This window comes from Xiphophorus couchianus, chromosome 2 (assembly GCF_001444195.1).
Source record: "Xiphophorus couchianus chromosome 2, X_couchianus-1.0, whole genome shotgun sequence".
NCBI lineage: Eukaryota > Metazoa > Chordata > Actinopteri > Cyprinodontiformes > Poeciliidae > Xiphophorus > Xiphophorus couchianus.
This window is the reverse complement of record NC_040229.1, coordinates 16922100-16948722: the sequence shown is the minus strand read 5'-3', so window position 1 is coordinate 16948722 and position 26623 is coordinate 16922100. Positions and strand designations below refer to the sequence as shown.

The following is a 26623-nucleotide window of genomic DNA, read 5'->3' as shown; positions in this document are numbered from 1 at the left end:
TGTTACTCGACATTCTAAATGAAACATACCATCAGGTGGCGCAAAGGGATATGCGACGAATTTTTAATATTAAAGTCATTAATGTATTTACATGGCGAAAGGGAAAGAGCAGCGTCATGCTGGGAAGGGAGATCACGTTCAGCAACCGCGTTTTCGGGGTAAATTTAAGTCCAAAACGACGAGAATCATCCGATGTCAAGATCCAAAGCACAGCCTGAGGAGGAAAATAATTGATTAATAAAGCAGACGGGCAGTGATTGTTGCGCTGAGTGCGTCCTATAGGCTGGAGGCACTGATTTGGCGTTGTGGTGAGAGATTTTCCCATTGCTCGACTTTCTGAATTATTCTCTTGAAGATGGAGTTTGGGGAAAGGAAGAGGAGACGGAAGTCGCAGAGCTTCAAACTGGTCACGGATGAAGGTAGGCTGCGAGACGCGCTCCTGCGCTGTGTGTCTGGCTGTTTGTCTGGCGCCTAAAGGTAGGCGCCAGACCATCCGCAGACAAAAGCGACGGCCACGACATTGCAGCAGATCTGTCGATCGATTTTTACACACCTGACCGTGAAGATGTGACCATTAAAGCAGAAGCAAAAATAATGAAAAAAGGAGACGGCAATGTGACAGGCACATCAGTAATTACAGTAATTACCTAGACAGAGCAAAACATATCTGATCATCTGTTGCGCATTAGTAATCTGATAACTACAGCCGAAATTGCTCACTTTTGTGAGAACTACTTTATGCTACCCACAGGTGGTGGTTCCTGCATGGGATGGGAGGAGGGAGTGTTCTGCTCCTCACACTCCATCAATCTGAAAAGCTTCGTCGACTCAATTAAGCTACAGTCACATGTTTTCCTACGTTTTTACATTATCTAACTTTTTTTTTTTTTTTTTTTTTACCAACACTCTTTTCTGTCATATCTAGATTTCGGCTCTTCATATGGGATAAATTCCAGCTGCAGAGATGCCAATGGTCAGAGTAAAGATGCTGCCGTGCCTCAAGGTTCGGATCATTTCAAAGATGTTTTTAGATTGTGCGGCACTTGGAAAGCCTAAAAAGTATGAAATGTGATTGCATCATTTAAGTATGAAAAAGTAAAAAGGGAGAATAAAAAAATATAAAGAAAAAGGCAATATGCAATAAGATACAATATTTCTTTGATAGCACATCCAGTCTGAAAATTGTCTTGCATCACTGCTCCATTTTGTTACTTTTATTAGCAATAGATGTCCCAATGAATCAACCTATGTTCAGTTAAATTTTTACTTACTCGTTTATTTTCCTATTGTGATAAGGAATTGTATATTCATACATAAAAAAAATTGAAATTGGCATCCATCAGAAAAATCCTGATTGGTACATTTATATATTTAGCCTTTAGATCCTTTAACTGAGTTAAATTGGACTAAAAGTTATATTTCAGTTAAAATGCTAAGCAAAGAACTGAAATTTTTACTTTCTAGAATATGATCAAAAATCACATTTTCAAAGGATCTGTATTAAGTATATGACAATCAGCAAGTTAAAAAGTTAAATTACCCTTTATCTCAGGATTTTGTTGTTCCATGATTTATGAAAATATTAAACCCAAACTTGGAGAATGTTTTGCAATAAAGAAACCATTATCTCATCAAAGTAAACAGGACAAAACATATTATGGAGCAGTATAGAATTTTGAAGTCAATAATTCGTGTGAACCCTTGCTGTGGCAGGTGTCACAAACTATATTCACCCTCATATCCTCTTTATGTAGTTTGGATGGGCGAAGAGAGCATGGAAATCAAGAAACAAATCATTGGAATGATGAGGCTCCTGGGTGACAAGACTGGGAGAGTCTATCAGCGTTTGGGTGTCGAGCAGAACAGATCAACAAAAGAGCCCCAGGATAGCCAACTGAACTGTATGCACACACCTCCAATTTTACCTGTTGTGTCAGAAGACAACCAGTACCAAAGCTGGAGCTCTCCAGGAGACCCAGAGCTTCCACCCTCATCCGAATCAACGTCAATCCCTAATGGTCAAGCCTGCAGCCAGTACAGCACCCGCTCCAGGGTGCTCAGGACTGTCAGCACCACAAAGGATTTAATAAAACCCAATGAAACAAAAGGTTTGGTGTCAGGCGATTTCTAAAGAGGAAAACAAAAATCAATGAACATGTGATGCTTCCAAACCCCTTTAACTTTTTTACATTCATCATTTCAATAAAACCTCAAACTTAAATGCATACCAGACTATGCCTGAATACAACACACGGCATTAGAAAGTGGTCTGCACTAACACCATAATAAAATAATCGTTTACATTATGTATCTACCTTTCACCTCACAATTATGCACTACTTTCAAATTCCAATTCTATGATTGTGATGTGACAAAAGTAGAAAAGTTAAAGAGGCATGTAGAGTTTTTAAAAAACAGAAACAGAAGTCCCTGTTTCTGATGCAAAAGAAACAGGGACTTCAAGATCTTGTAGAAATGTTACTAATTCCCTTTTAAATGTTTGTAGTCACAGATGTATGGAAACGGACACATACTTTGTTAAAGTAAGTAAGTAAGTGAAAAATAACAAATGTGAGCACTCCTGACTTTCCAACAGATGAGCTCCGTCCTGCTGTGCCAGAAACCCCCTGTTGCATGTGTAACTGTAAAGGCACCTTGCAGGCGATATTGCACGAGCTTCGTGCAATGAGGAGGCTGATGCAGACTCAGAAAGGTCAGCAGAACATGTGGATATCACTGAAAAAGGAAACTGAGACAATGAAAACGTAATGTGCTATTTTTGTTTTAGGAACATTTGAAAGGCGGGAACACGCTAAATCATCATGCCAGCCTCACATCAGCCTGAGTTCTTCTCCACTCCGCACCTCTCAGAAGAGAAGACCTATTTATAAGGTGGCTCCACTGAATCTCTGTGGCACCGGAACAACGGCTCTTTTGTCTCCAGGGGGTTCGACTCTGAAAACTTCACCCCCAGAAGCTGCGAAGAAAAAGGAATGTGAGAAACTCGACTCATCTATGATCTCCTGTGATGTTTCTGAGCCTCCATGTAGGAATGATCAGATAGCAGACTCTGGCACACACAGTCCACTTCTGAATGCACTTGGTGGACATCAGGCATTAGAGGTAATACTTGCGCTTAGAAACAGTTTACTGTTTCTAAGTCAGTTTACTGTCTGAGTTTACTGTTCTAAATTTGTTGCTGTCCTTTATTCCATGCAGGCTAACATTAAAGCCTCATTTTTTAAAGCTGTTTATAAGCTACAAGTATAGAAAATTAATTGTACTGTTTTCTTTTGTGGAACACCATGAGGGTACTTGTTGATTTCCTAAGTTTTGCAATACCATCCTCATGTTATTATTAAGATATTTCCATAATATTTCAGTTACGGCTATATTTTATGCATTTATATTTTGTTGTTGACTCCATCACAGTCTGACGTTCGCCTTGCGGAGGATTACGATGTATTTATCTCAAAGGCCCAGCTAGACTCCATTTTGGTCAACTATACACGCTCTGGCAGCTTGCTGTTTCGGAAGCTGGTATGTATCCATAGTTTTTAAGATTAACAGTAACACCTTAATATTAGGAAATGGCTAGTATTATCCCTGTCATGGCTGATGACAACCTCACACAATATTTCTTTAAGTGTTTCAATCATAAAAATAACTTGCTTAACTTTAAAACATAAAAAATAACTTGCCTTATTTCTCAGCAAAAAATAATGTTTTGGTTACAGTAGCTGTTTGTCAAATGCAAAAATAGTTTTTCTGCAGAAACTTTACCCACTAAAGTATTTTTTAAATCAATATGTTTAGAGTAACGGTAACATTTTTAGCCAGTGATCGATGACATCCAATTTAATGAACAAATGAACAATTTTAGTCTTGTCCTAGAATAAAATCAATTTTGAAAGATAACAATTGTGTTACTGCATAATGATTAGAAATATTTGTTTTACCTGTAAGGGTGAATCATCAGAGAAGTGCTGGCAAGTTATTTCATAAGGACCCTGCATTTCTAGCTGACAGTTGGTCATTTAGTTTAAAGATTTGTTTTTGTGAGCTTACACAGAACAAGGCGTAGCAGTGGCTTACATGAAAACTTACTACCAATGCACAAGATGTGATATCAATAGCCATGCTGACCATTAAATAATTAGAATAATCTAAAAGAAATGTGAAAAATATAAAAAGCTGCTATGATAAAATATTTGTTTTCCCAAAGCTGTACTGTGTTGTTAGGTGTGTGCCTTCTTTGATGATGCTACTTTGGCCAATTCTCTGCCAAATGGTAAAAGGAAGCGAGGGCTCAACGACAACCGTAAGGGCTTGGACCAGAACATTGTGGGTGCTATTAAAGGTGAGGGACAAATACATACAAAAGAAGTTACTGTAGAAAGCACAATTTGTTTCTACATGTTTGTATAATTTGTGTCCAGTGTTTACAGAGAAATACTGCACTGAACACAGAGTAGAGAAGTTGCCTGGACCACGAGACTGGGTACAGATCCTTCAAGATCAGATCAAACTTGCCAGAAGAAGGCTGAAACGAGGTTTTCTGTCATAAATCTTGTTTTTTTTTAATGCAAATAAATGGGAAATGGCCTGTAGTTGTAGAGCACTGCATCAAGTCCAGAGGACCCCAAAGCGCTTTACGCTATATTCAGTCAGTCACCCATTCATGTACACACTTAGCTTGCCACCGATATAATATCATAAAAAAGTATTTGCCCTCATTTTCTTCTTTCAGGTAGACAGATAGAGTATTTGCAAATAAGAGTGTTTATTGAAAAAACATCCAAAAACTTATAAAAGCAGAGGAAAAACATAGACAGAAGAATTTGAAAGGAACTGGTAGCATGGGAGTACAGCAGAATTTCCTGTACAAAATTAAAGAAACACATGGGACTGAATCTGCTGGAGACATGATTAGTGACATGGGAACTGAATTAATTACCCAATAAATAACTGAAGACTTAATGAGAGAAAAATCCCAAAATAACAATGGCTCAAAATCAAAATTAAAATCCTAACACAAAGACCAACGAATCACAACAGTTTATGGTCATTCCATGTCATCAATTTTGAAAAAAAAAACTGCAAAAGCCTCAATTTGGTTATTTTGAGCTATTCAGATGTGAACTTGCTTGTGTGATTGGTATCACTATACTGCTGCATAAATGTGCGTCTGCTACAGTGGATTCAAGATTTTCTGGTAGACCAGAGACTTCATGGTTTTATCAGTTATCACAAGTCATCCAGATCCATCCAGATAGTTTAACTTTTATAGGGCCACTGCAATTTTTGACTTGTCAGTTTCATTTTATTTTCTGTAATGCTGTTAGTTTTACACCAACTCTTACAGAACCAAATCCTTTCCATTGTCTCAGCAGTCTACAGAGCATCAAGATGTTTCTGGAAAGCTTGATCATCTGAAACATTTCAGTAGACAAAAAAAAGCAAAAATCAGAAGAAACCTGAGTAAAAATATTTTTTTCATAGTATTGTAGACTACATAAAAAATATTTAATATTATATTTAAGTAATACTTCAAGAAAAATATTTATGGTACACTCCCGATATTCAAGTGAAGGCAAAGTATACCAATCACTTTTGTTCTTGTCTCAACAGATGCTGCAGATGCTGAGGAAAACTCAAATGAACCATCTACAAGTACTAACCTCACATGAGTCTGCCCACAGCTGGATGGCTTTCACACACATATACAGCAGGTGATGATGCTGTACTGATTTCATCCATTTTGTACCTGTAAATGTTGTTACAATTACATAATGTGTTTGCTCAGACACATTATGAGCAAACAATGGCTTTAACTTGATCTCATTTACTGTCATAGCACATCCACAAATTACTATGCCTGGTCTCCTTCGTTAACTCACAAGTCTTTGCTATGTTCTTTCTATGACGTTAGACATTTTCATGCGGCTTTCTAAAATGTCAGCTAATTATATTCCCAATATGCACAATATTCCCTCTATATTGTACCCATAGCTTTCCTAGTTTCAGAACTGCTGCTCATGGTTACACAGATTTCTTTTTCAGAAATATTATAAAGCATATTAATTTGTTTTTTTGTATTTTTTTCTACAGGGTTTCATTTTTAACAGGTTTGAAAGTGATGAGCAGAAATTATTAAACATGACTGATTTCATCAGCTGCCACTATTGCCTGGCAGCAGATCAGCTTATCTTTAATATTTCTCTGGCTTTATTTATTTGTCACCCTGTGTCTTTCCTTTATATCAGTGATAAACAATTTGAACTGCACAACAAAAGGTAACAGAATGATTAAATTAATTATCTGCTATCAATAAATTACACATTGTACATATGTGCCTGCTGGAGTTTACATCAGGGCACAGACTAAACCACCAGGATCTGGGATACTGAGTCATTATACAGAAGAGGTCAAGAAAACTGAAAAATGACCTGAAGTTAAAACCATAGAAATAAAAAAAACACTTTCAAATGTTTTTATGATCGTACGAAAAAGGATAAGACTTGCAAAATACAAAGTACATATGATACAAAATATGATACATTTATTGTCCAGAGACTATAGCTTTTAAGATGTTCTATATTGTGAATTGTGCCTTTTAAGTGACCAATACTTCAGTGGGTGTAATGTGCAGTGCATCATCCACCTTGTTTGGAAAGTATAGTATTTAAATGTGATGTATTTTTAGTACATTTTTGGAATTAAAAATAGACTGATGGGGGTTTATCTGAATAAATGAATAAATATGTCAAGGTCTGTCTATGTTTTTTTTTATTATTACTGAAACCTTAACAAATGGTTATCAAAGCAGATCTTTTCAATATTGTGAAAACATAAGTATTTTTCCTTTAAATATATTTCACTCTACATAAGATGGTTATCACTGTACCAATACATACATGTTCCAAAATGTATTTATTTTCTTTAATTAAGGTAATCATCATGGTTCAAATTACACATGGGAAAGATAACTTTAGTTTCCTCAGTCAAGACTTGAACCCCACCATATTCCATGAAGAACTTTCAGGAGGATTGAAATATTTAAATACTGCATACAACCAATAATCATATATTAAGCGTCAGGCTTTCTGAGAATGTGTGTACAGACCAAGGATTTTTGCACATAAAGCAAATAATGGTTTACTTCATCTGGGGAAGCTGTGTTGGACCATGGAAGAGGCTTACAGCACATCACCACCTACAGGATCAAATCTCCTTCCACTTTAACTATCGGCTGGCTGATGACTATAATAGCTTCTACTGCAGGTTAGAAAGACAATCATTCATAAATATCACATCTCACATAAATCCCCAGAAAAGGACAACATTTAGCCACCACTGCTCCCTCCTTAAAACATGCATTTATAATATCCTTTAACTACAAACATGGTCGTTCTGACAGGCTGGGCAAGAAACTGAGAGGCCAGTGTTAAATCAGAAGGAACAGCAGAGATTTGTTGACTGAGCTATTATTACATGTAAATGGGGAAAATCAGGTCTTTATGGAAGCGTAAAATATAATAATAATAATAATATTATTATTATTATTATTATTATTATTATTGCTGTTTAAAGTTATCCACAAGTGAATTAAGATCAAAGCAACCATGATAGTTGCTTTAGTGACAAGAGTTCAAAATTGAATTTTGTTGGCCTACATTCAAAATGTTGTCTGTTATGGAAAAGTAATACTGCATATAACCTTCAGCACACCCACATGATGAATCATTTGGCACCAAAATGCTATACAGTTTTGTTTTGTTTTTGGGATTGGGTTGGGGGTGCCGGTGAGGTTGTTCACCCAGGGCGCCAAACAGGCTAGGACCACCTCTAACAACAACAGCTCTAAACATACAGCGATAGCTACAACTAAATGAGTTACATTAAAGTGTATTCATGTTAAAATAATCACCCAAAGGTCAGACTTAACTGGAACTAAGATTTCTGCTGTAAGACTTGACAGTTGATGTTCACGGCCACTCACCATCCAATCTGACTGACCTTGAGCTAATTTGCAAAGAATTGGCAGATATATTACAGTCTCTAGATGTACAAAACCTGGTGGCGACACACTGCAAAAGACTTGCTAATGTAATTGTTTTAAAAAGCTAGTTCTACAAAGCATTAACTATGGGGAAGCTGAATATACTTTTCAGATTTTATTTTTGCTAAATTAGGTGAAAACTATACATTTTCCTCATTTTGACAGTTATACTTGCTATTGTTATTTTTAATAAAATCAACATAAATATATTGAAGTGTGTTGAAATTTAATGGTTATTAATACTATTAAAAGGCACAGTTTGTTAAAATTTAATCAAACCTATTCTTCATATATTCGGAAAGAAATATGACATTTGTTGTCTATCAACCTTTCTTTTGTTATTCAAATTCACGTTTATAAGGAAAATGTTTTGTTGGATGTAAAAGGAGGGAAAACACAAATTAAAGGTACACTCCATTGTAACAATTTTGTTGGCAGACTTTTGGAATCATTAAAGGGGATGTTGAAGAAGCCACCGTGCAAACAGAGGACCCTTTGTTATCTGGTTAGTTTCCACGTTAAATTAGGCGCATGTTTTTACATAATAGCACCAGCACAAATTGCTTATAAATAATCATATTTACTTTGCATTTACTTTTAAATTATAATAATTATTTTGTCCTCTATACAATAGTTAACAGACAATAATTTATTATTTCTAGTCAGGCTTTCTAAGAGGTCGCCTAAATGTAGCCCTGGTGCGTTCTGTTGCAGTCCCCGCTCTTGTGTCGGGATCCACCGCTAACCCGAAGCTGGTAAGGATAAACTGCTCAGACCAATTAAAGGGGAAATGTTGCAAGAATCTAATCCAGTTTAGCTCCTAAACTTGCTCATAAGCTCAGTCTGTACACTCGTATTGTACAGTCTCATTACGGTCTTTGCATTAGCAGCACGTTTAGCGATTTAGTGCTAATACTAACTCTGATGTTGCACACATCGCATGGCGAGGGAGAGGAAAGGGTTAATTTTTTCCGCCGCCGACATTTTTGTTAGGCGCCCTGCCGCAACTTTTTAACTTGCAAGTGCAAGCAGCCGGGGTTATGATTCTACACTGTAAATCAGGGTTAAGTAGAAATGTGCACAACGTTTGCGCTCAGTGGCAGTACGGCTAGCATCTCTGGTCTCCAGGGGCTCTTTGTTGCATATTGCAGCTTCAGCTCATTGCCGCATGCATGGATCGGCTAGCCACAGCTAGCAGAAAATCTAAGCTGCATTTTCAGCTAAAGAAACGTTGGGAGTGGAGTTGCCTCTGCAGATTGATTTTTCTCAAAGTCTGATTTCCTAAATAGGCTGCGGTGTGTCTTACATTACAGTAAACAGACGTTTTACACGGGATATTATTGATATTGTCAGCCAGTTCCTCGGGTTGAATGAAAGTGGAATCATTTTATGCATTGCGGTCCCCTTCAGCAACTCCTTTTAGCACAATATGCTGTGAATATGCTAGATGGCACAGTTATAATCATCACATATACACGTTTATTATTTTCAGTTCTTTTGCTCGGATGCGAACTATATATTCAGTTCCCATTGATGTGGTGATGCTTGGCTTTAATACTTGCTTACAATCTTAAAATTAAAAAAAGTTTTATAGATTGACTCCATCTGACAAAACAGCTATAAAATGCAGGTTAATGTATTAATGAGAGTCTTCAAAGTGCCCATTAGAGACTTTCAATGTTAAATTAGAGCAGGTGAATGGAGAGCAGGTAGTGGAAACCACATGAATCATGAGGTGAGAAGATAACATTCCTTTGTTGTTGTTTATGTAAATGGACACAAATTTGACCTTTTTAAACATATGAGTGCTGTTCTGAATGATTTACTTAATGGGTTGTTATTATTTTGAGTCTGTATTGGACAAATATCTGGAAAATTCCTTAACTCGTACAAAAGTATATAAATCATAGTGAAACATGCTCTCTCAATCTAGTCATACAGCATGTTTTTGTCTAAATCAATGGCAGTTTTAATATTTTGTTTTGAAGAATGTGCCCATTACAAACAGTAAGCTTATATGTTTTAATCGTTTTATTTTAAAGACAGATAGAAAGGTCAAATATGCACTCGCTGGCCACTTTATCAGGTACTTTACTAGTAAGTGGTTGGACTCCTTTTGCATTCAGAACTGCCTTAATTTGTTACTGCATATATTCAAAAAGGTGTTAAATATTTGTCAGAGATTTTGGGTCAAAGTGACTTGGTAACATCAAGTCGTTGCTGCATATTTGTCTGCTGCATATCCATAATGTAAATCTCTGATTCCAACACTGCCAATGATCATCTATTGTACAAAATCATCATCATCATCAGCTTTATTAAAGACACAAATGGGTCCATAGAAAGATAGTACTGGAGTACAGTGAAGTTACGACCATGTTCAAGAAGCCAGTTTTAAATGATTTGAGTTTTTTGACATTATGACAGATAGATGTAACTTTATTAGATGGGTACACTGGGATCATAAATGGATAGACATGGTGAGCAATAATACTGAGGAAGGTTTCTATGGGGCCACTTTATGCCTCAGTTTCCTGTTCTCAGCTGGCATGGGTGACATCTGGTTTGGTCTTCTATTGTTTCAAGGTTTGACACGTTATGCGTTAGAAGATAATATTCTGCGTGCCTTGGTTGTAATGAGTTGTGTGATCTACTGTTTCCTTTTTATCATCTCAGACCTGATGCTCAATTTGAACATCAGCAGGTTCTCACCACCACATTCAGAAGCATAATGTGTTGAGTAGCTGGCATGTTGTTGACCTATTCTTGTATGTTAACAAGTGATTCCACATGTGTACCTAATAAAGTGGCCGGTGAGTGTATGTAAAAGTCTAGGATTAATTTACTTTTGGTCAATCTTGTGTTGTTTGCAATATGTGCAAAATAAGTCTATTTTGTAATGCAACCTCTTTGATTCCCTTCTAGTTTTTCTTGTGACATACAGGTGTTTTACATCATTCCCTCTTTTTCTTGGTCTGTTTTTCAGTGGTGAGGATCCGGAGCGCCATCAGAAATGTCTGTGAGGGAGTCTTTTAACCCCGAAAGCTATGAGCTGGACAAGAACTTCAGGCTCACGCGCTTCGCTGAGCTGAAGGGGACAGGCTGCAAGGTTGGTTTTCCAATCAAAATCTGACATTTTCTGATTAAAAATATTTACTTGTGGTATCTGGAAAAAAAATGTTGCCGCTGTTTTTCCACTGATCTTAGGTCCCTCAAGAGGTTTTACAGAAGTTGCTTGAGGCCTTACAGGAGAACCACTATCAAGAGGATGAACAGTTCTTGGGGGCAGTCATGCCCCGATTAGGTAATAATTACCTTATTTTACTGCCGTGGTAGCAGACATGCTAAAGTAAAAGCTTGGACTCATGAATGAGTGTTCAAATTGAGGCTTTGTCATGTGTCTGACTTAAGTTATTAACTTCATGTTTGACACTCCTACAGTTACGCTGATAGTTTCAGCTTGTTCTTTGGGTAACTTCTATTATACAAAACATGCTCAATCAGCTGAGAGTGATTTATCAGCTGACCCTTATTTAAAGCTAAACTGACTGCATTAAACCTAATTTTATAAGTGAAATGAATTTGCTAGTACTGCTGAGAAAAGTAGGTTTTATTTTGTAAGTACATGTCATTGTTAAAGACTATTTGCACTTTTACTCTTTGCTAAGATTTCTGTTTGTTTTAAAGGAATAGGCATGGACACATGTGTGATCCCTCTCAGACATGGTGGACTTTCCCTTGTTCAGACAACAGATTACATCTATCCTATTGTTGATGACCCCTACATGATGGTAACATTTCTCCTTTTTACTTGAATTTTTCTTTTGTCGGCAGTTCTTAATACTGGATTTCTATCTACACTTAAAAACATTCTTATTTCCAGACTTTCTCCCCTATTTTATTGCTTTAAGGTTGTATTGGTTCGCCCACGCATAAATCTGTTCTGATTATTGATGAAGAAATATGTGCCATAAATTCATTTGGAGCATTTGTATTTATGAATTGCGATATGAACAACGTATGATATGAACAATCAGTGAATGTGAAACATTACAAAATGTAAAACAAAAAGGGGGGTGAAAGGGGTCAAGAGGTGTGAATCCTTTTGTGCACTTCTGTCTCTGTGCAGCACAAACAGCTTCTGTGGTTAATTTGTTTCTGCTTTGTAGGGAAGAATTGCTTGTGCCAATGTTTTAAGTGACCTGTATGCCATGGGAGTGACAGAGTGTGACAACATGTTGATGCTTCTGGGAGTCAGCAACAAGATGTCAGAAAAAGTAAGATAAGTTTTTATTTGGTGAGACAGTATAGCTACTCAAGAAACAAACAAAAAAAAAGCAATTAGTCGTTTTTGTAAATCGGTTCAAGCACTTTGCTCTTCTGAGAAGTTCTGGCTATGTGATGGTGGCAACACCTGCTGAAGTCCAAGAGGTTGCATTTTTTTTTACATCAGACATGAAATATTTAATAATATCCTGACTCCATAAGTCAGGGAAGTTGCAAAAGATCGTATAGCATACAATTTCAGTGCTATTGCTTTGATTCTTTTAGGGGATTTGAGGGAGATTTGAAGCATCCATTCTTCATGTGTTTCTTTTACACTTGCTCAAATGTGTGTGTTTGCAGGAAAGAGACAAAGTCATGCCACTGATCATTCAGGGATTCAAGGATGCTTCCGAGGAGGCCGGCACGTCTGTCACAGGGGGACAAACGGTGGTTAACCCCTGGGTGGTAATGGGAGGAGTTGCTACAACAGTTTGTCAGCCCAATGAGTTCATCATGTAGGAATAACTTCCTGTTACATATTCATTCCCTTTGACTTTTCAAACTTTGTTAGAAGAACAAACACCATGACAACATCATGTTTGATGTCTTTTAGGCCTGATAACGCAGTGCCTGGGGACGTGTTGGTGTTGACCAAACCGTTAGGGACCCAAGTAGCTGTTGCAGTGCACCAGTGGCTAGACATTGTAAGTCTTTCTAATTGTATTTTTTTATCTTTTTGTCTTGGGATACCTTCTGCTATTTCATGACGGACTTTCCTATTTGCTTTCTTGAACATTTAGCCTGAGAAGTGGAACAAAATCAAGCTGGTGGTAACCCAGGAAGACGTAGAGTTGGCCTACCACGAAGCTATGTTGAACATGGCCCGGCTCAACCGTACAGGTAAACCCATCATTCATGCATGATACATTTGAAATGTTGTGCGAGCAGATTGCTGCTCACTGATTGGCCAAGGGGAGAGAAAAAATGGGAAGGTTTTACTGAGGGAGTGCAAGGAAAGGTTAATAAAACTCTAGGTATAATAATATTTAGAACCACAATGGAATGAGCAGATAAAATTAAAGTATAATTTTGCATTTTAAGTTTCTGAGTTACACACCGGCAGCACACTGCAATTAATATCCACCTGTAAAGTGGCACACTTTAGATCTTCAGCTGTCAGCTTTTCAATGGAAACACAACAGGTTCGGTGTGGAGTAGAGTGAGGATGAGCCAAGCAGAATCAGGGGAAAAGGGACAAATGATTATTCATCTGAACTTCCTCTCTGTCGTCCTTTGTAGCTGCTAGCCTCATGCACACCTTCAACGCACACGCAGCCACCGACATCACAGGGTTCGGCATCCTCGGCCACGCTCAGACGCTAGCACGACAGCAGCGGAGCGAGGTTTCCTTCGTCATCCACAATCTCCCAGTGCTCGCCAAGATGGCCGCCGTGTCCAAAGCCTGCGGGAACATGTTTGGACTCATGCATGGCACCTGCCCTGAAACATCAGGTTTGTGTTGATGTGGTTCTGATATCAACAACCATAGCTCTTTAAAATCCTGCCAATAATGTTTGTTTATATGGAGTTGGATGGAGTAAGCAAAGTTTGGATAAGAAAGTCCTGAGTTTTGATCAAACAGGATGGAGTCTATAGTAAACAAACATGATAAAATAATCTTTCTGCACTCTAAGATACTAGGATAATAAAAACTGTTTTATTTGTATATCTATAAGCAAATCAGACAGGCCTCCATCAACACGATACTTTCAGCAAATCGCTTTTAACTTGTCATCGTCAGGTTTCCTTTGATGTCTTATTTAAAAATGAAAAGCACAAATGGGAAAAAGCTTCATCGTATTCCGTTTTCTAAAATGTTAAAACTTTAAATTCCTGAAATTTAAACAGCCAAATTTGTCTCTTGTAAGAAAGGGGAATTGTAGCCTTTCAGCCTGCTGGCCACCTGTGGATAGCAACAGGTGTGGGAGGGACAGCTCTGTTTTACCTTATACTCCACAGAACAGAAAAACAATGTGGCATCATTAAAAGAACTTCATATTGCAGTTTTTTAAAAGTTTATATCGGTCCTTTTTAGAAGTTTTAAAAATCTTAATATACGTGATGACAGTAAATGAACCATGTCTGGTGGAGTTTAAAGCTGATTTTGCATTTACTGTAGTTGTTATAGTTTTAAAAACGTCAGTGGACGTTGATGTGCTACTTTCTGCAGCTTTCTTTTTGCTCTCACTATAACCTAACATTATTGCAGTTCTTACGTGTTGGGATACACGTCACTACATGTTTTTTTTCTGTTTTTTAACACTTTTCCTATGATAAGTGTTTGCCAGAATATGTCACAAACAACAGAGTACATCTCAGAGTTGATGCCGACCAGTTCCATCACGTGCGCAAAAACAAACTGACCGATTCCTTGTTCTTTCCATTCAAAGGAGGCCTGCTCATCTGTTTGCCCCGGGAGCAGGCTGCCCGCTTCTGCGCCGAGATCAAATCTCCAAAATACGGAGAGGGCCACCAAGCTTGGATCATCGGGATTGTAGAGAAAGGAAACCGCACCGCCCGCATCATCGACAAGCCACGAATCATCGAGGTGGCACCGCAAGCAGCCACACAAAATGTCAACCCAACACCCGGCGCAACCTCTTAATCCTCGACTTGTTGCCTCATAGACCTGAACCCCCAAAACCTCTGTTGAGAGTTTTTTTTTAGACCTATAAACTACAAAACCATCGTAGAGTGTTGACAAATTTACACAAGATAGTAAAATAAAAAACACAACAAAGACTGGGTTGGCGTGCATCAACGTGGAAACAGCCCCACACAATGGCCTCTCAAGGGTATGGCGCCACCCAGTGGACTCGAGCTGCAGCTTCCCCTTGAAAAGAAATTGGCAAGAACTAGGACATACTCATAATCCATTTGCTCTGTTTGGCTGTATTGTTTAATGTGCTTGATTGGCTGGCAGCTTCTGATGGGAGAGTGGTAATGAAGACAATAATCTTTTGATTCATTTTGAATCTTTGAAAGTCTGGAGTCTGTTGCCTCTTTTGTCTCTTAAAACTGCTCTCATCAAACAAGCACACTGTGTTTTGGTGTTTTTGTTTTGCTTTGTACAGTTTAAAAGCCTAGTTTTAGTTCATTGCTGTTCCTGATGCCTCAAAACACACAACCTGATCAGAATGACTTTTCTTTTTTTATTATTATTACTTTTGTATCGTCCCCACATATGCTAATAAATACTCAAATAGAAGATGGTTGATTTCTGCTACTTGGGAGCTGCACTCAGGCGTTTGAAACAAATCAAGCTGTTTTAGTTTTAGCTGCACCATTGTGCTTTCTTCATATGTTAAAGATTATTTTTTTAAGACATTAAGAAGAAATTCTTCATTCCAAATGTAGCATCATAATTACAGGAATATGATGTACGTAGTTTTCCACTGTAAATTTAAAAACGATCTTTCAAAAGCTGAGTGTCTTATGTCATCCACATAGTGAACTCGAACGGTTTATTTTTGGCATCTGCATGGTACATTGGTGATGCCAGGTGATGTGATTAAAGCAAACTGACAATGAAGCCTCCCGCCGGTTGAAGTTTTTCTTTCTCCTATAGATGAAAATAATCTGGATGACATCGAAAAATGTTAGAAACAAGATGTAATCTCTACCCCACCCCTTACAATAAATGTTTTATAAAACTTTGCTCTTCTGTGTTTTTTAAATTTCATGTTAAAAAAAAGTAGGATTTGCTGTTTTTAAAGGGGTGTATTATGGCTGTCAGTTGGGAAGAGACAGGGAACAAACTGTCAATACGTCACCTCTAATTGAATTAGCTTAGATCAACTTTGTTGTCCCTAAAGGGCAATTTGCTTTGCAGACAGTAAAAGCTAATACAGATAAATGCATAAAAAATGTCAATAGGACACCACAACATTCATAGTACAAATACATACCACCACAGTTTGTTTGGTCTTACCTCAAATTATTAATGAGGCAGACTTTAACTGGAATAAGTGAACATTTTAGGGGTTTTTTTTTTGTGTTTTTTTTACAATAACTCATTACCTTAACATGCAGGTAAAGGTGCACCTCAATAACTTAGAATATTACTAAAATGTTGATGTCTTTCAAAAACTTAAAAACCTGTAGATTCATTAAACAAGCTGATGTAACTCAAGCATTTATTCCTGTTAATTTTGATGATTCTGACTTGTAGCCAATGAAAACCAAAATTCTGTAAATGTGTTTAAATATAACCAATAAATGTCGTTTTGATAGAGAAATGTATGCAAACTGAAAAGTAGTAAGGCTGAAGCATTAACACTCAACACTTGGTTGAGTCTCCTTTTGCAAACCTGATTGATAATGAATATTGTTTTTTTTTATAGGTTAGCTCAGTCTCTTGTACAATGTCAGTGATTATAGAAAACCAAAGATATTCCATGATTCCTTTATATTTTCTTGCCTATTGATTTTCTTCAATCAAATCCAGTTTGAGTTTTCTCAAACTTGAGTGTTCACAAATTGTTCTTACTTGCTGATGTGAAAATGGGATGCCAGAATTTTTTTAAAGCATATTGTTTAAACCCAGAATACAGCAGGCAAAAATAAAACAACTTTTGTCTTATCCCTTATTTTTTATGTTTAAATCTAAATTAATTTTCCATGGTTCCTAAAATTAAGCTACAAAGACAGATATATACTGAACACTTTCTTTATTGCATAACAGTCTTGCTTATTTTAATAGCAAATTCTCAAAAAAGTGTAATTTCTCAGTATGTTACCCACTGCAGGTTTAGCCAGAAAAACCAAACAACCTATTTAGTATTATAACAACCAATAACGCCCAACAAACACACTTGTGTCTTTGTTTTCATTTATTTACTTTATTTAATTTTTTTACATCAGATTGTGGTCAGCATACACTGAGAAGGAGAAAAGAAGGTACCATAAAATTCCCATCATTAAATTAGAATGTACAGCAACTCAAGCATGTAAACCAGAAATAAATTAGAGTGATAACCGTTGTCTTTGAGTGGAATGCCCATCTCCTGTGGTGTGGCTCACCAGAAAAGCAGAAATAAAAGTACAAGTCTTTTAGCTGATGGAAGCACACCAACAAAACTTCTCCCCACAGAGTCCTACATGTTCTTTTTATCATTTTCCAAATGCACATCCTTTCCATTCTCCACCACGTTCTTGTCATTATCTTGCTTGAAAAGAGTCTGGATATCAATCATGGCTTTCTGAATGTGCTGACTAAACCGAGTGGAGTCCTGCAGTTTTAAACAGAGTGGAAGAAAACAGAGAAAAGACTATTGGACTTGGAGAAACACAATGAGGACTCTACAGGTGGATGGAAAACATCAAGTACTTACTGTGTTATGCCTGGAGAATTTGCTGGAGATGTGGAATGTAATGAGATTTTCCCCAACAATGATATAAGAAACACCATACCCATCATCCGCCACCTGAGAGTGTAAAAGAGACACAATTATATAAGATAATTGTGTAACATACTTAACTGTTTTAAGATTTTGACCGAGAACACTCACAGGTCCAAATCCACCTCCTGCACCCACATGTTTTGGAAACTTGTTGATATCAACTAAATTAAGCTGCTGCTGAGGAGTCTGGCTGGTGGACAGCTTCCACGGCTCGGACAGCACCTGAAGGTTTTGGGATGGAAAGGAGACCTGATAAGTCATGTTGAAGTATCCAACAAAGTGAAAATGATTTGACTGTATCTCTAACCTTCTTAAGAAATGGTGATTCAACACCGAGGTATTTAGATACTATGTAAAGGCAGAAGAGATGCCGATCGATACCGGAACCAGTCATGGCCAGACGATACATGTTCTGATGCTTGTCTGCGGCTTTTCGGAACAGTGCAAGTCTCTGGGCATTCTGCTCACAGACATTAGCAGGTAATCAGGAAATTACTTCATCATTTTTGCTTATTCTGACATGTACACAAAAACATAGTGCATATCAAGAACTGGAAGTCCTTATGACTTTATCATATAATAAAGTCATAAAGTCACAAGTGTTAGGTTAATCCACTGACATGGCATCGAAGTTTATTCACATTGCCTCTAAGTCTTGGTGACTTTAACCCTACTGTTGCATCTGGTCCTCCATGACCCCTCACAGAGTAACATTTTAGACAAAGACAAACGTGTACACAGGATGATAAGAATAACTTAATGTTCTTTGTGTCCAAACTGTTTATTCTGTAAAAAATAAAAATAGACAGGTGCATCTCTGTATTTATAAAATCATTAATGCCACTAAAAAGGGAAAAATACAATTAATATTCATAAAATTAATATATTTAATAAAGTCATTAAAGGTAGTTAGATATGCACTTATACATTTATCTCTGTTCATTTAACTCTACATTTTAATGGTTTCACGTGAGCCGAATAACAGAAACAAATGTGGTGTTTTAGCATGTTACAGTTTATTAATATGGATTTAAATGGTTTGATCTGGTTAATCTGGTGGGTTTTCATTGGATGTGTGTTTGTTTTCCTTACTGTTGCATCTGGATCCTCCATGGCCCGGACAAAAGCAACAGCCTCAGAGGTGCAGGAGCGCACCGTCTCAGTCCGCCCGTCTCTGAACATACGGGTCATTGATGACTCGTATGTCAGACAGAACACACCTTGATCCTACGGAAAAGAAACCAAAAAATAAATTTGATGTAGTTTGATGAAACCGATATTCAAGAAAAAAAGATGTGAGTGACTGATGGCTGACCAACCCTGAACTGTGCGAGCTGCAGAGCCAGCTGAATGAAGGCATCAGGGCTCGTCCTGCACTTCTTGATCAGGCCTTTGCCAAACTCAGTGAACAGATGGGCATGGAAGTCCACATCATCAGCTAGGTGTCTGGCTAACAGGTATGAAGCGTGAATGACATCTTGGCACTGACGTAGGAGAAAACACAGCGAATAAATAGCAATTAATAATCAGTTACATTTAATTAGTGAAGTTTACTGTACCTGTGCTGGAATCTCCCACTTCAATCGAGTGGGAGAAGGAAGGCCCCTGTTTACATCCCCTTTACAATGTCCCTCCTCTGTGTAGCCAAGATGAAAGCAGTCTTTTGCAAGAACATACTACAAACACACACAAATATTATCTGAGGAATTACTAAGAAACTTTAATTTTCTCAGTTTTTAAGACTAAAATACTGTTTATACCTCCCACATATGTCCAACAATGGGTGCATCAGCCCAAGAGTGCTCAATATTGACTCCCATCTTTCCATTTGGATATAAAATTAAGTTGAAAGACTTGTCGAACCACCTGTAAGACATGACAAGAATGTTTGTTTTTTTTCCAGAAAACATTATAAAAGTGACAATTTTAATTGAAGTTGAGAGCAGGTATCTTCCCCTGTCTTCTCTGCCTACCTGTCGTAACATTTGCCATGCATTAGGGATTTGGCATAAGTATCAAGTGAGGAAACCTTTCCTGGATCATAACCCTGTGGCTCTTCATCGAGTGTCAGGAAGAATGAGGCAGACTCAATGGCATCCAGGGATTCCTTGTTCGGTCCCTGGCTAAAATATTTAAGCCGAGTCCGTGCCCAAGGTACTCTGGAAAACAAAGAAAGAAAGAGTAAGTATCATATCTTTAGCAGGTGAGAAGGTTTTAGTATGCTGTGAAAATGTGTGTTTGAGCATGCCTGTCTCCGGCAGTGAGGGCAGCTAGTTTCAGTTCTCCTGGCTGGGGTTGTGACATATCATTGAGAATCTGTTGAAACTGGTTCTCCAGTTCGCTTGGTAAGAGGTGGCGCCCCCCCGTATACAACCACACTTGGAAGTAGCGTCCTCTGTGGAAGACAACGAGGTGCTTTCGGTCCGTCAGGTGCAGTACAAAATCTGTAGACCGAGTAAGAAGGATATAAGCTTGAATTATACTAAACTAGGAGCTGAAAAGGCTGTGGTATTAATGAGGAAATTTGTAGCTTAGTGCCAGTGTGAAAAGTTTGTCAATTTTAAAGCTAATAAAGCTTTAAAATTGACAGTTTCTGCAGTTTCTAATATTCCAATAAATAAACAAAACTGCATTTTTGGAAATAAAATAACTTGCTGATTTTAAACATTTTGACAATTGGACAGCATAGTCACATTAATTCTTAAATGGTTTAACTATGCAGCGCTATTTGTCTTCTTAATTGTGGTTGTAATGGATAATTGAGAATTACTTGTTTTTCAAAATAATATAAATATAAATTCATAATTTTGTGCATTGGTCAATATTTCCATAATTTCTGTTTGCTTGTTAGAACACAAAGTGGGTTGGATTAAAGTTCAGAAAGAAAACAGCAGTCAGGTGACCTATATGCATTACACTTTTGTTACATTTCTAAAGAATGTATCACTCATAAATACATAATATTGTAAAAAAATAAAAAATACATTACACTATGCTAATAGTGCAAGTGTTATGATGTTACTGACTCAAAAACTTTAGCGCATTATTAGTAAGTTAGTACACTACTGGCTTTAAATCAAACTATCACACATAACTTTTTATGTGCCTTTGATTGCTTTACATATATCATATGATTTATGCCATTTGCTTCAGAGCAAATGGCATACATCATGCCATTTGCATGATTTATGCATTTATGCATTGTTCATAAGATGCATTGTTCATAACAATGCATCTTATGAACAAGATGCATTGTTCATCTTAACAATGCAGAGAACATTTGGAGAACTACAGTAGGACAACAGGAGGAGGACAGCAGTAGAGAACGTGTTGGAGTTGAGTCTGTTGACAACATTGATAGAAATTAACCCAAAAGTGCAACAAGTGCAGCATGCTGGAAAGATTTACTTAAACCAGTGCATGAGTGATTAAACCATACATATTATTCTTACCTGTTTCCATACCAGGGATACGAGTGGTGTTAAACATTCTCTCCATCTGAGTGGAACACATCGGAACGGTCCCTAAAGCCATTAGCTGAGAAGAGAAGGGACTAGGATGTTATCATCATCCATCAATTCACAAGGTTCAAAATAGAGAAATCATACTCAAGGAGGATGTTCGGTCAGTTGTGTAATTAAAACATTTAAAACAAGGTTTTTATTAATGCCACTTACTTTTTCTTTGGTATAATTTGAAAATGACATTATATTTCAATTTTTCTAAACTAAAAACATGGGACAAGTGTACGCATATAGACCTCAAGCTAAATCGACGTGGAGTGTAAAAATTGTGCAAAAGATGTTTACTGTTCCCAGTCAGTTATGTGTAAAACTTTTAAAAAGTGAAAGTTGTGACTAAGGAAATCCAGGTAGATAATGAAGAACATGAAAGTGTTAGGACAGAAAACTTAATAGATAAATGCAAAAAATAAAAATCAAATTAACTTAAACAGAATTTCATGTTTATGGCCAAAATGGGCTAAAAAGAAATGGAATTTAAGTGCCAAACACCCAACCAAAGCTAAACAAAAGAAAACAAGATTTTATTGGGCTGTAGTTTGTTTGAATGACAGAACATTCTCCAGGCGCAGTGTTTCCACATTTTTTGATTTGTATGTTTTTAAAAAAATAGGCATGGCTTGTAAAACGGTCAGATTACCGGTTCAAGTTCACCACGCTCCAGCTTGCGCCTGTACTGCAGCATGGCATGAACTATGTTTCCTGCCCGGGCAGCCTGACGGTGTGTTGGGGTCATATACAAAAGGTCCTTCAAACAAAAACATGAAACCAACAGTTGGAGACATCAGAGGTCAGATCACAAAATAGATGCTTTGTTACCTCAAACTTTATTAATGTCCAAGATGTTTAATCATGTTTTTTTTAAAGCGGGAATTTGTTGAAAACATTCATAGCTAATAGTCCCTTCTAAACAAGTAAACATAAATGTATTTCATCTTACCATGATGTAAAAGTTGCTGTTGACCATTATAGGACTTCTGCTCCTTAAGTAGATGTATTCCTCCCACCAGTCACTTACCTTTAGATGTTAGGGCATTATCAATACAAAATATTCATAAACAAATTCAGTGAACTTGGGATTTAATTTCAAAATATGTGAAGACACTCACATAATTTGTTGCCCACCAGGATTTTAGCACCAGGTACCTTTGGAGCTGAGATGCCTCATTTGCTTTAAAGTTATGTGCCAACATTTCCATTTGTTTGTATTGTTTGTCGTCCAGCAGAGGGCGCACTGACTCAAGATACTGTGGGAAAGATGCACAGAATGAAGTCCCGAATGAAGCATTATAACCACACAAAAGTCCTGGAGGGGGTTTCAGGCTACATCTACTGGCAAGACAGATTTCCACCTCTCACTACTTAAACTGATGCAACACAAACAGGGCATGGGGATATTTTGTCTACAATTTGCATTTGTGGTTTGAAGGGGACAATTAACAAATGTTTGAAAATCAGGATTATTTATTTTCTTAAGCATACAGCGAGAAACGATAGGATTTAGGGTCCTGTGGGACTTCCAGATCCAGCGTGGTGAACAGGTGATCGTTACACAAAAGGATGTTGTAGTGGTGGACAAAGACATTTTTTATGGTAATCCACTTGTGTTATATGTGTGTCTTCTACAAACCTTCTCAATGGTGTCATTCACTCGAGGGACGGGCAGTCGGGGTAAGGCAGCCTGAAAGCTGTAGAGCAGGGGCCTTCGTGCAGAGAGCATCTTTAAAAGTCTCTGGGTGGTAAATGATAATTATGAATGAATGAAAACTAATTAATCCGATGCATATACTTCATTCCTATACTCCTCTGACAGGTTTCTTAGGTATAATTTTACCCCGAATTGGTCAAGGTGACACAAATAGTGAAATAAAGACTCAGATTGTGTAAGTGAAATTCACTGACGAAAATCCTGAACGCCAAAGGCTTATAAGGAGGTGTCCCCTAAAAAGCAACAGAGACTTTTATTGATGCAATGCTTCAATTGTTGACTGTGTGTCCTATGACTTTGTATTTTTTGTGTTTTTATGTTGTAAACCAACTTCCTTGTTGCTGATGTGCTATACAAATAATCTTGACTTGACTTGAAGCAAACCCACCAGCCACACTTTTGTAGATGTCCTCATCTTTCCATGGGATTCAAAAATCCATCCGTGGTAGGAAAGAAGGATCTTTAGAGTGAATCGTATTAAGTGGATGAAGGTCAGCCATACTGCTGTGGCAAGCAGTATGGCGCTCAGAACTGCTCTGGCCTGCACTGACAAACAGTCTCTGCTCAGAAAAGACAAACCTGTCAGTATGGCAATAGCTACATAGGAAATGTAAAGATTGACAAGTTTGGAGCAACTGACACAATGATCGGTTACACACACACAAAATGAATATTTTCAAAACAGCAATGAATGAGTTAAATATTTTATGTGTGTGTTACTGACTTGTAAGGCAGGCTTTCCTTGATAGTATCTATTATTCCTAGAAGGGGATCTGTGCCAGTGTACAAGGACATCATCATGGCAATCACAACTATCAACCAACTGGACGGACTGGCAGGGTAAACTTCAGTCAGTATTCCATTCTGTATAAAATGCAAATAATTTAATATATTTTCCATTTTTACCTATATTCAACAAAAAAGATGGTCATTAGTGATTTTAGACACTAAACTGAATTAGTTATTACAATATTTTTGACTGACTACAAATGTTTTAAACATAGACATATGCTGACATTGTGTTTCTACCTTCAACTGAATGGCTTTCTTCTTCCAGGCAGTGAGTGAAGACAGGTAGATGTTTTTGATGACCTCCTTACTCAGCTTCAAGTCCACACCATCAGGGCGCACAGTGAACTCGAAGCCCACTGCCTGATGGGCCTCAGCCATTTCCCTATATCACTAACATGGTAGTTTAAGCATAGCATTAGCATTGTAATACAAGCAAATATTTTACAGTTATATAGGCACCATATTAGAAATAATGAAGAACCTTATCTCATTTGATTGAAATGTCATATTATCTTTCTAAGGTTAAATGTTACACTATACAATGTTTTCATTCGCCTTAGCAACTGTTGCAGCTAATTTGAAAAGAAATCGTTGTCATGGAGACCAAGCTAAAGACAACATTCTGCGCTGCAGTTCTTCAACAGTGAGCTTTGGGGATGTAAACAATTTTATACATTTTTCTTTGCAATTAACAAATGGCTAATTATTATTGATAATTATAATAATTAATAGGTTTCTAATTAATTAACTTATTAATAATCATTGATATTAGCATTACTAAGTGTGATTAATCTGTCTGATTTTGGTATACTAATTTTTACGGTGGGATTTTGTTCCATGATTAATACATGAAATGAACATAAAGAATATCTTTACCTTTTAGGTAAAAGGTAAAGATATTTACCTTTTACACCTGAAGCGGCGTTCTTTCTTCAACGCCTCTTCAGCTTTAGACTCCCCTTCTGGGAAAAGCTTTGGCACTCATATTACAGTAACTAAATTAAAATTATAGTAGATTTTTTATGTCTTCTGTTTTGGTTTAAGGTGGACTTTTTCCTGTTTTTCCTGTTCACGTTTTACCTTTAAAGGTCAAGGTAAAACGTATCTAAACTGCACCACCTTTTACTTGTGGTGCTAGTAATTGTGCAGGGTATTGAATATAAAGGGTATATTTTTTACCACCTTTTTGAGCTTCTTCAAATTCACATTTTCCACTTACGCAACAAGTTATGGTTGTTTTACTGTTCTGTTTTGTGCAAATAAAACAGAAAAAACTGGGTTGGCACTCGTGCCTAAAGTTTGAAAAGTGGGAGGAGGTGCAGTGCAGATGTCTGCATTAATATAGCAACTAAATACACAGTAAAGTTAAAACAACTGACTTCTGAATGTCAGGTGCTTCAGAAATCTTAAACAGAAATATTTGGACTTCCAACATCCCTGCATATTGTGTTTTAGTGGCAGGTCTGCTGTGGCTTTTTCCATGTCACATGACCAAACTATCCCCAACTGGGACAAAGTTCAATGGCCAGATATAGTGGTACAACAGCAGAGCATGTGCAGAACGACTCAGATAGGAATGGAAATATAAACACGGAGTAGAACCAACAAGGAACGGCAAAAATGTCCAGATTCCCTGCTAATTTTAAGTTCATCTCATTGAAGCAAGTTGCACAAGTCATTAGGTTAATACAAACTGTAAAAATATTTGTATTTTACTTTGTCATTTCAATTTTCCACCAGTTTGTAATAGATTTTTCACTTAGAAAACATGTCAGCACTTTGTCATTTTTATAAAACTTGAAATTTGTGTCCCAGTCGTCAGAATAAAAGAATCATAAAGAACAGGAGCATACTTTACCTTTCTGAGACCAGCAGATGGTTACACACACCGGTGAAAGGAAAGCCAGTAATCAGTGACTTTGGTCTGCAGCACAGAGCCAGTGGGTTTCTTCTGTGCTGAAGCTTGTGCGCTCTCTGTCCTTGAGGTGGCTTTACTCAGGTAGTGAACATAGTCACTGCTTCCTGTGCTTCTCCCTGTCCTCTCTCACCCACAACATGCCTCTCTTTGTAACCAGACACCAAACATAGACAGCGCCTGACCTGGTGTTCGCTGAGCTCCCTGCTATGTAACTGAATGTGATCCTTGTGACATTTCACCTAATTTACCAATAAAAGATTATTTGACACAGCAAAGTTATTAATTTGGATATTACAGACATTGTCAAGCATGTGTCAAGCATTAAATTTACAAGAATTTTGGTACCAACCCATTTAAGGAAATCAAAACAAAATGTCTATAAATAAGGTTATGCGTAATGAAGTGGAATGAACATGCTTAGTGAAATGTATTACTTAGCAGAGGAACGTTTTTGATAATGACATCTTTGAAATTTCTAATGAAGTGTGATTTTTACCCATTTTTCAGGACAAACTGTTTTCAAATCTTGAAGATTCTGGGTGTCATTTCTATTTTCTCCACTTTTTACTTATTTCTGTATGTTTTCATTTAAATTCTAGTGAGCTGATTGATTGGATAACTCCGCTTATTAATTTTCTGTCGCCCATAATAGAGGTCCTTCATAAAATCTTGGCCAATGTGGTTAGAGATCACATTGGCCGTGATACAACATTGTGCTGATTTCAGAGGCTTTAAAAAATATTTAACAGGGCTTTTACAACTTTACTAAATGGGGACAAAAAACGTGATTTAAATTAGTTTTAGCCCACTATCTTGATACAGATCATTTTTACCATTCCAAATACAAATATGAGCTGAAACACTAGGAAACATAAAAAACAGATATTAGTAGAT

The 26623-nt window shown here is 37.2% G+C and overlaps 3 protein-coding genes across 4 annotated transcripts; 2 read left to right on the top strand and 1 right to left on the bottom strand.

Moving 5' to 3' along the window:
- bend7 (BEN domain containing 7) lies at positions 1-6297 on the top strand. The gene is made up of 10 exons (XM_028028774.1): positions 1-419; positions 926-1003; positions 1755-2108; positions 2597-2713; positions 2789-3123; positions 3433-3540; positions 4243-4360; positions 4440-4553; positions 5632-5732; positions 6112-6297. Exons 1-9 carry the CDS (start codon positions 356-358, stop codon positions 5688-5690), a joined length of 1347 nt encoding a protein of 448 aa, XP_027884575.1. The 5' UTR covers positions 1-355; the 3' UTR covers positions 5691-5732; positions 6112-6297.
- A 2427-nt stretch (positions 6298-8724) lies between these two features.
- sephs1 (selenophosphate synthetase 1) lies at positions 8725-16045 on the top strand. 2 transcript variants are annotated; one of them, XM_028000757.1, is made up of 10 exons: positions 8725-8817; positions 11049-11171; positions 11270-11366; positions 11750-11853; positions 12232-12339; positions 12689-12843; positions 12942-13032; positions 13129-13228; positions 13628-13840; positions 14779-16045. In XM_028000757.1, the coding sequence occupies exons 2-10, from the start codon at positions 11076-11078 to the stop codon at positions 14991-14993; spliced, it is 1179 nt and encodes a 392-aa protein (XP_027856558.1). In that variant the 5' UTR covers positions 8725-8817; positions 11049-11075; the 3' UTR covers positions 14994-16045. The 2 variants fall into 2 exon arrangements, with proteins under 2 accessions (XP_027856558.1, XP_027856567.1); XM_028000766.1 differs by lacking the exon at positions 8725-8817 and adding an exon at positions 9039-9797.
- A 1173-nt stretch (positions 16046-17218) lies between these two features.
- Positions 17219-26574, bottom strand: cpt1b (carnitine palmitoyltransferase 1B (muscle)). Its single transcript, XM_028002944.1, has 19 exons — positions 25670-26574; positions 24049-24201; positions 23744-23883; positions 23408-23579; positions 22942-23043; positions 22421-22558; positions 22252-22329; positions 21952-22059; positions 21243-21327; positions 20039-20234; positions 19764-19949; positions 19551-19656; positions 19350-19466; positions 19110-19274; positions 18883-19017; positions 18098-18250; positions 17899-18012; positions 17722-17814; positions 17219-17619 (listed from the first exon to the last, which is right to left on the bottom strand). Exons 2-19 carry the CDS (start codon positions 24187-24189, stop codon positions 17485-17487), a joined length of 2364 nt encoding a protein of 787 aa, XP_027858745.1. The 5' UTR covers positions 24190-24201; positions 25670-26574; the 3' UTR covers positions 17219-17484.
- Positions 26575-26623: the final 49 nt, after the last annotated feature.

Bases quoted from the DNA above. Each gene is read 5' to 3' on its own strand.
- cpt1b (XM_028002944.1), bottom strand. From the start codon at position 24,189: ATGGCTGAGGCCCATCAGGCAGTGGGCTTCGAGTTCACTGTGCGCCCT. The intron at 23,884-24,048 runs GTAGAAACACAA...CATTTTATACAG, and splicing joins AGAAAGCCATTCAGTTGAAG to AATGGAATACTGACTGAAGT. The intron at 19,018-19,109 runs GTTGGTCAGCCA...TCTTTTCCGTAG, and splicing joins TGCAGCTCGCACAGTTCAGG to GATCAAGGTGTGTTCTGTCT.
- sephs1 (XM_028000757.1), top strand. From the start codon at position 11,076: ATGTCTGTGAGGGAGTCTTTTAACCCCGAAAGCTATGAGCTGGACAAG. The intron at 11,367-11,749 runs GTAATAATTACC...TTTGTTTTAAAG, and splicing joins GGCAGTCATGCCCCGATTAG to GAATAGGCATGGACACATGT. The intron at 12,844-12,941 runs GTAGGAATAACT...GATGTCTTTTAG, and splicing joins CAGCCCAATGAGTTCATCAT to GCCTGATAACGCAGTGCCTG.
- bend7 (XM_028028774.1), top strand. From the start codon at position 356: ATGGAGTTTGGGGAAAGGAAGAGGAGACGGAAGTCGCAGAGCTTCAAA. The intron at 2,109-2,596 runs GTTTGGTGTCAG...ACTTTCCAACAG, and splicing joins AAAACCCAATGAAACAAAAG to ATGAGCTCCGTCCTGCTGTG. The intron at 4,554-5,631 runs GTTTTCTGTCAT...TTGTCTCAACAG, and splicing joins CAGAAGAAGGCTGAAACGAG to ATGCTGCAGATGCTGAGGAA.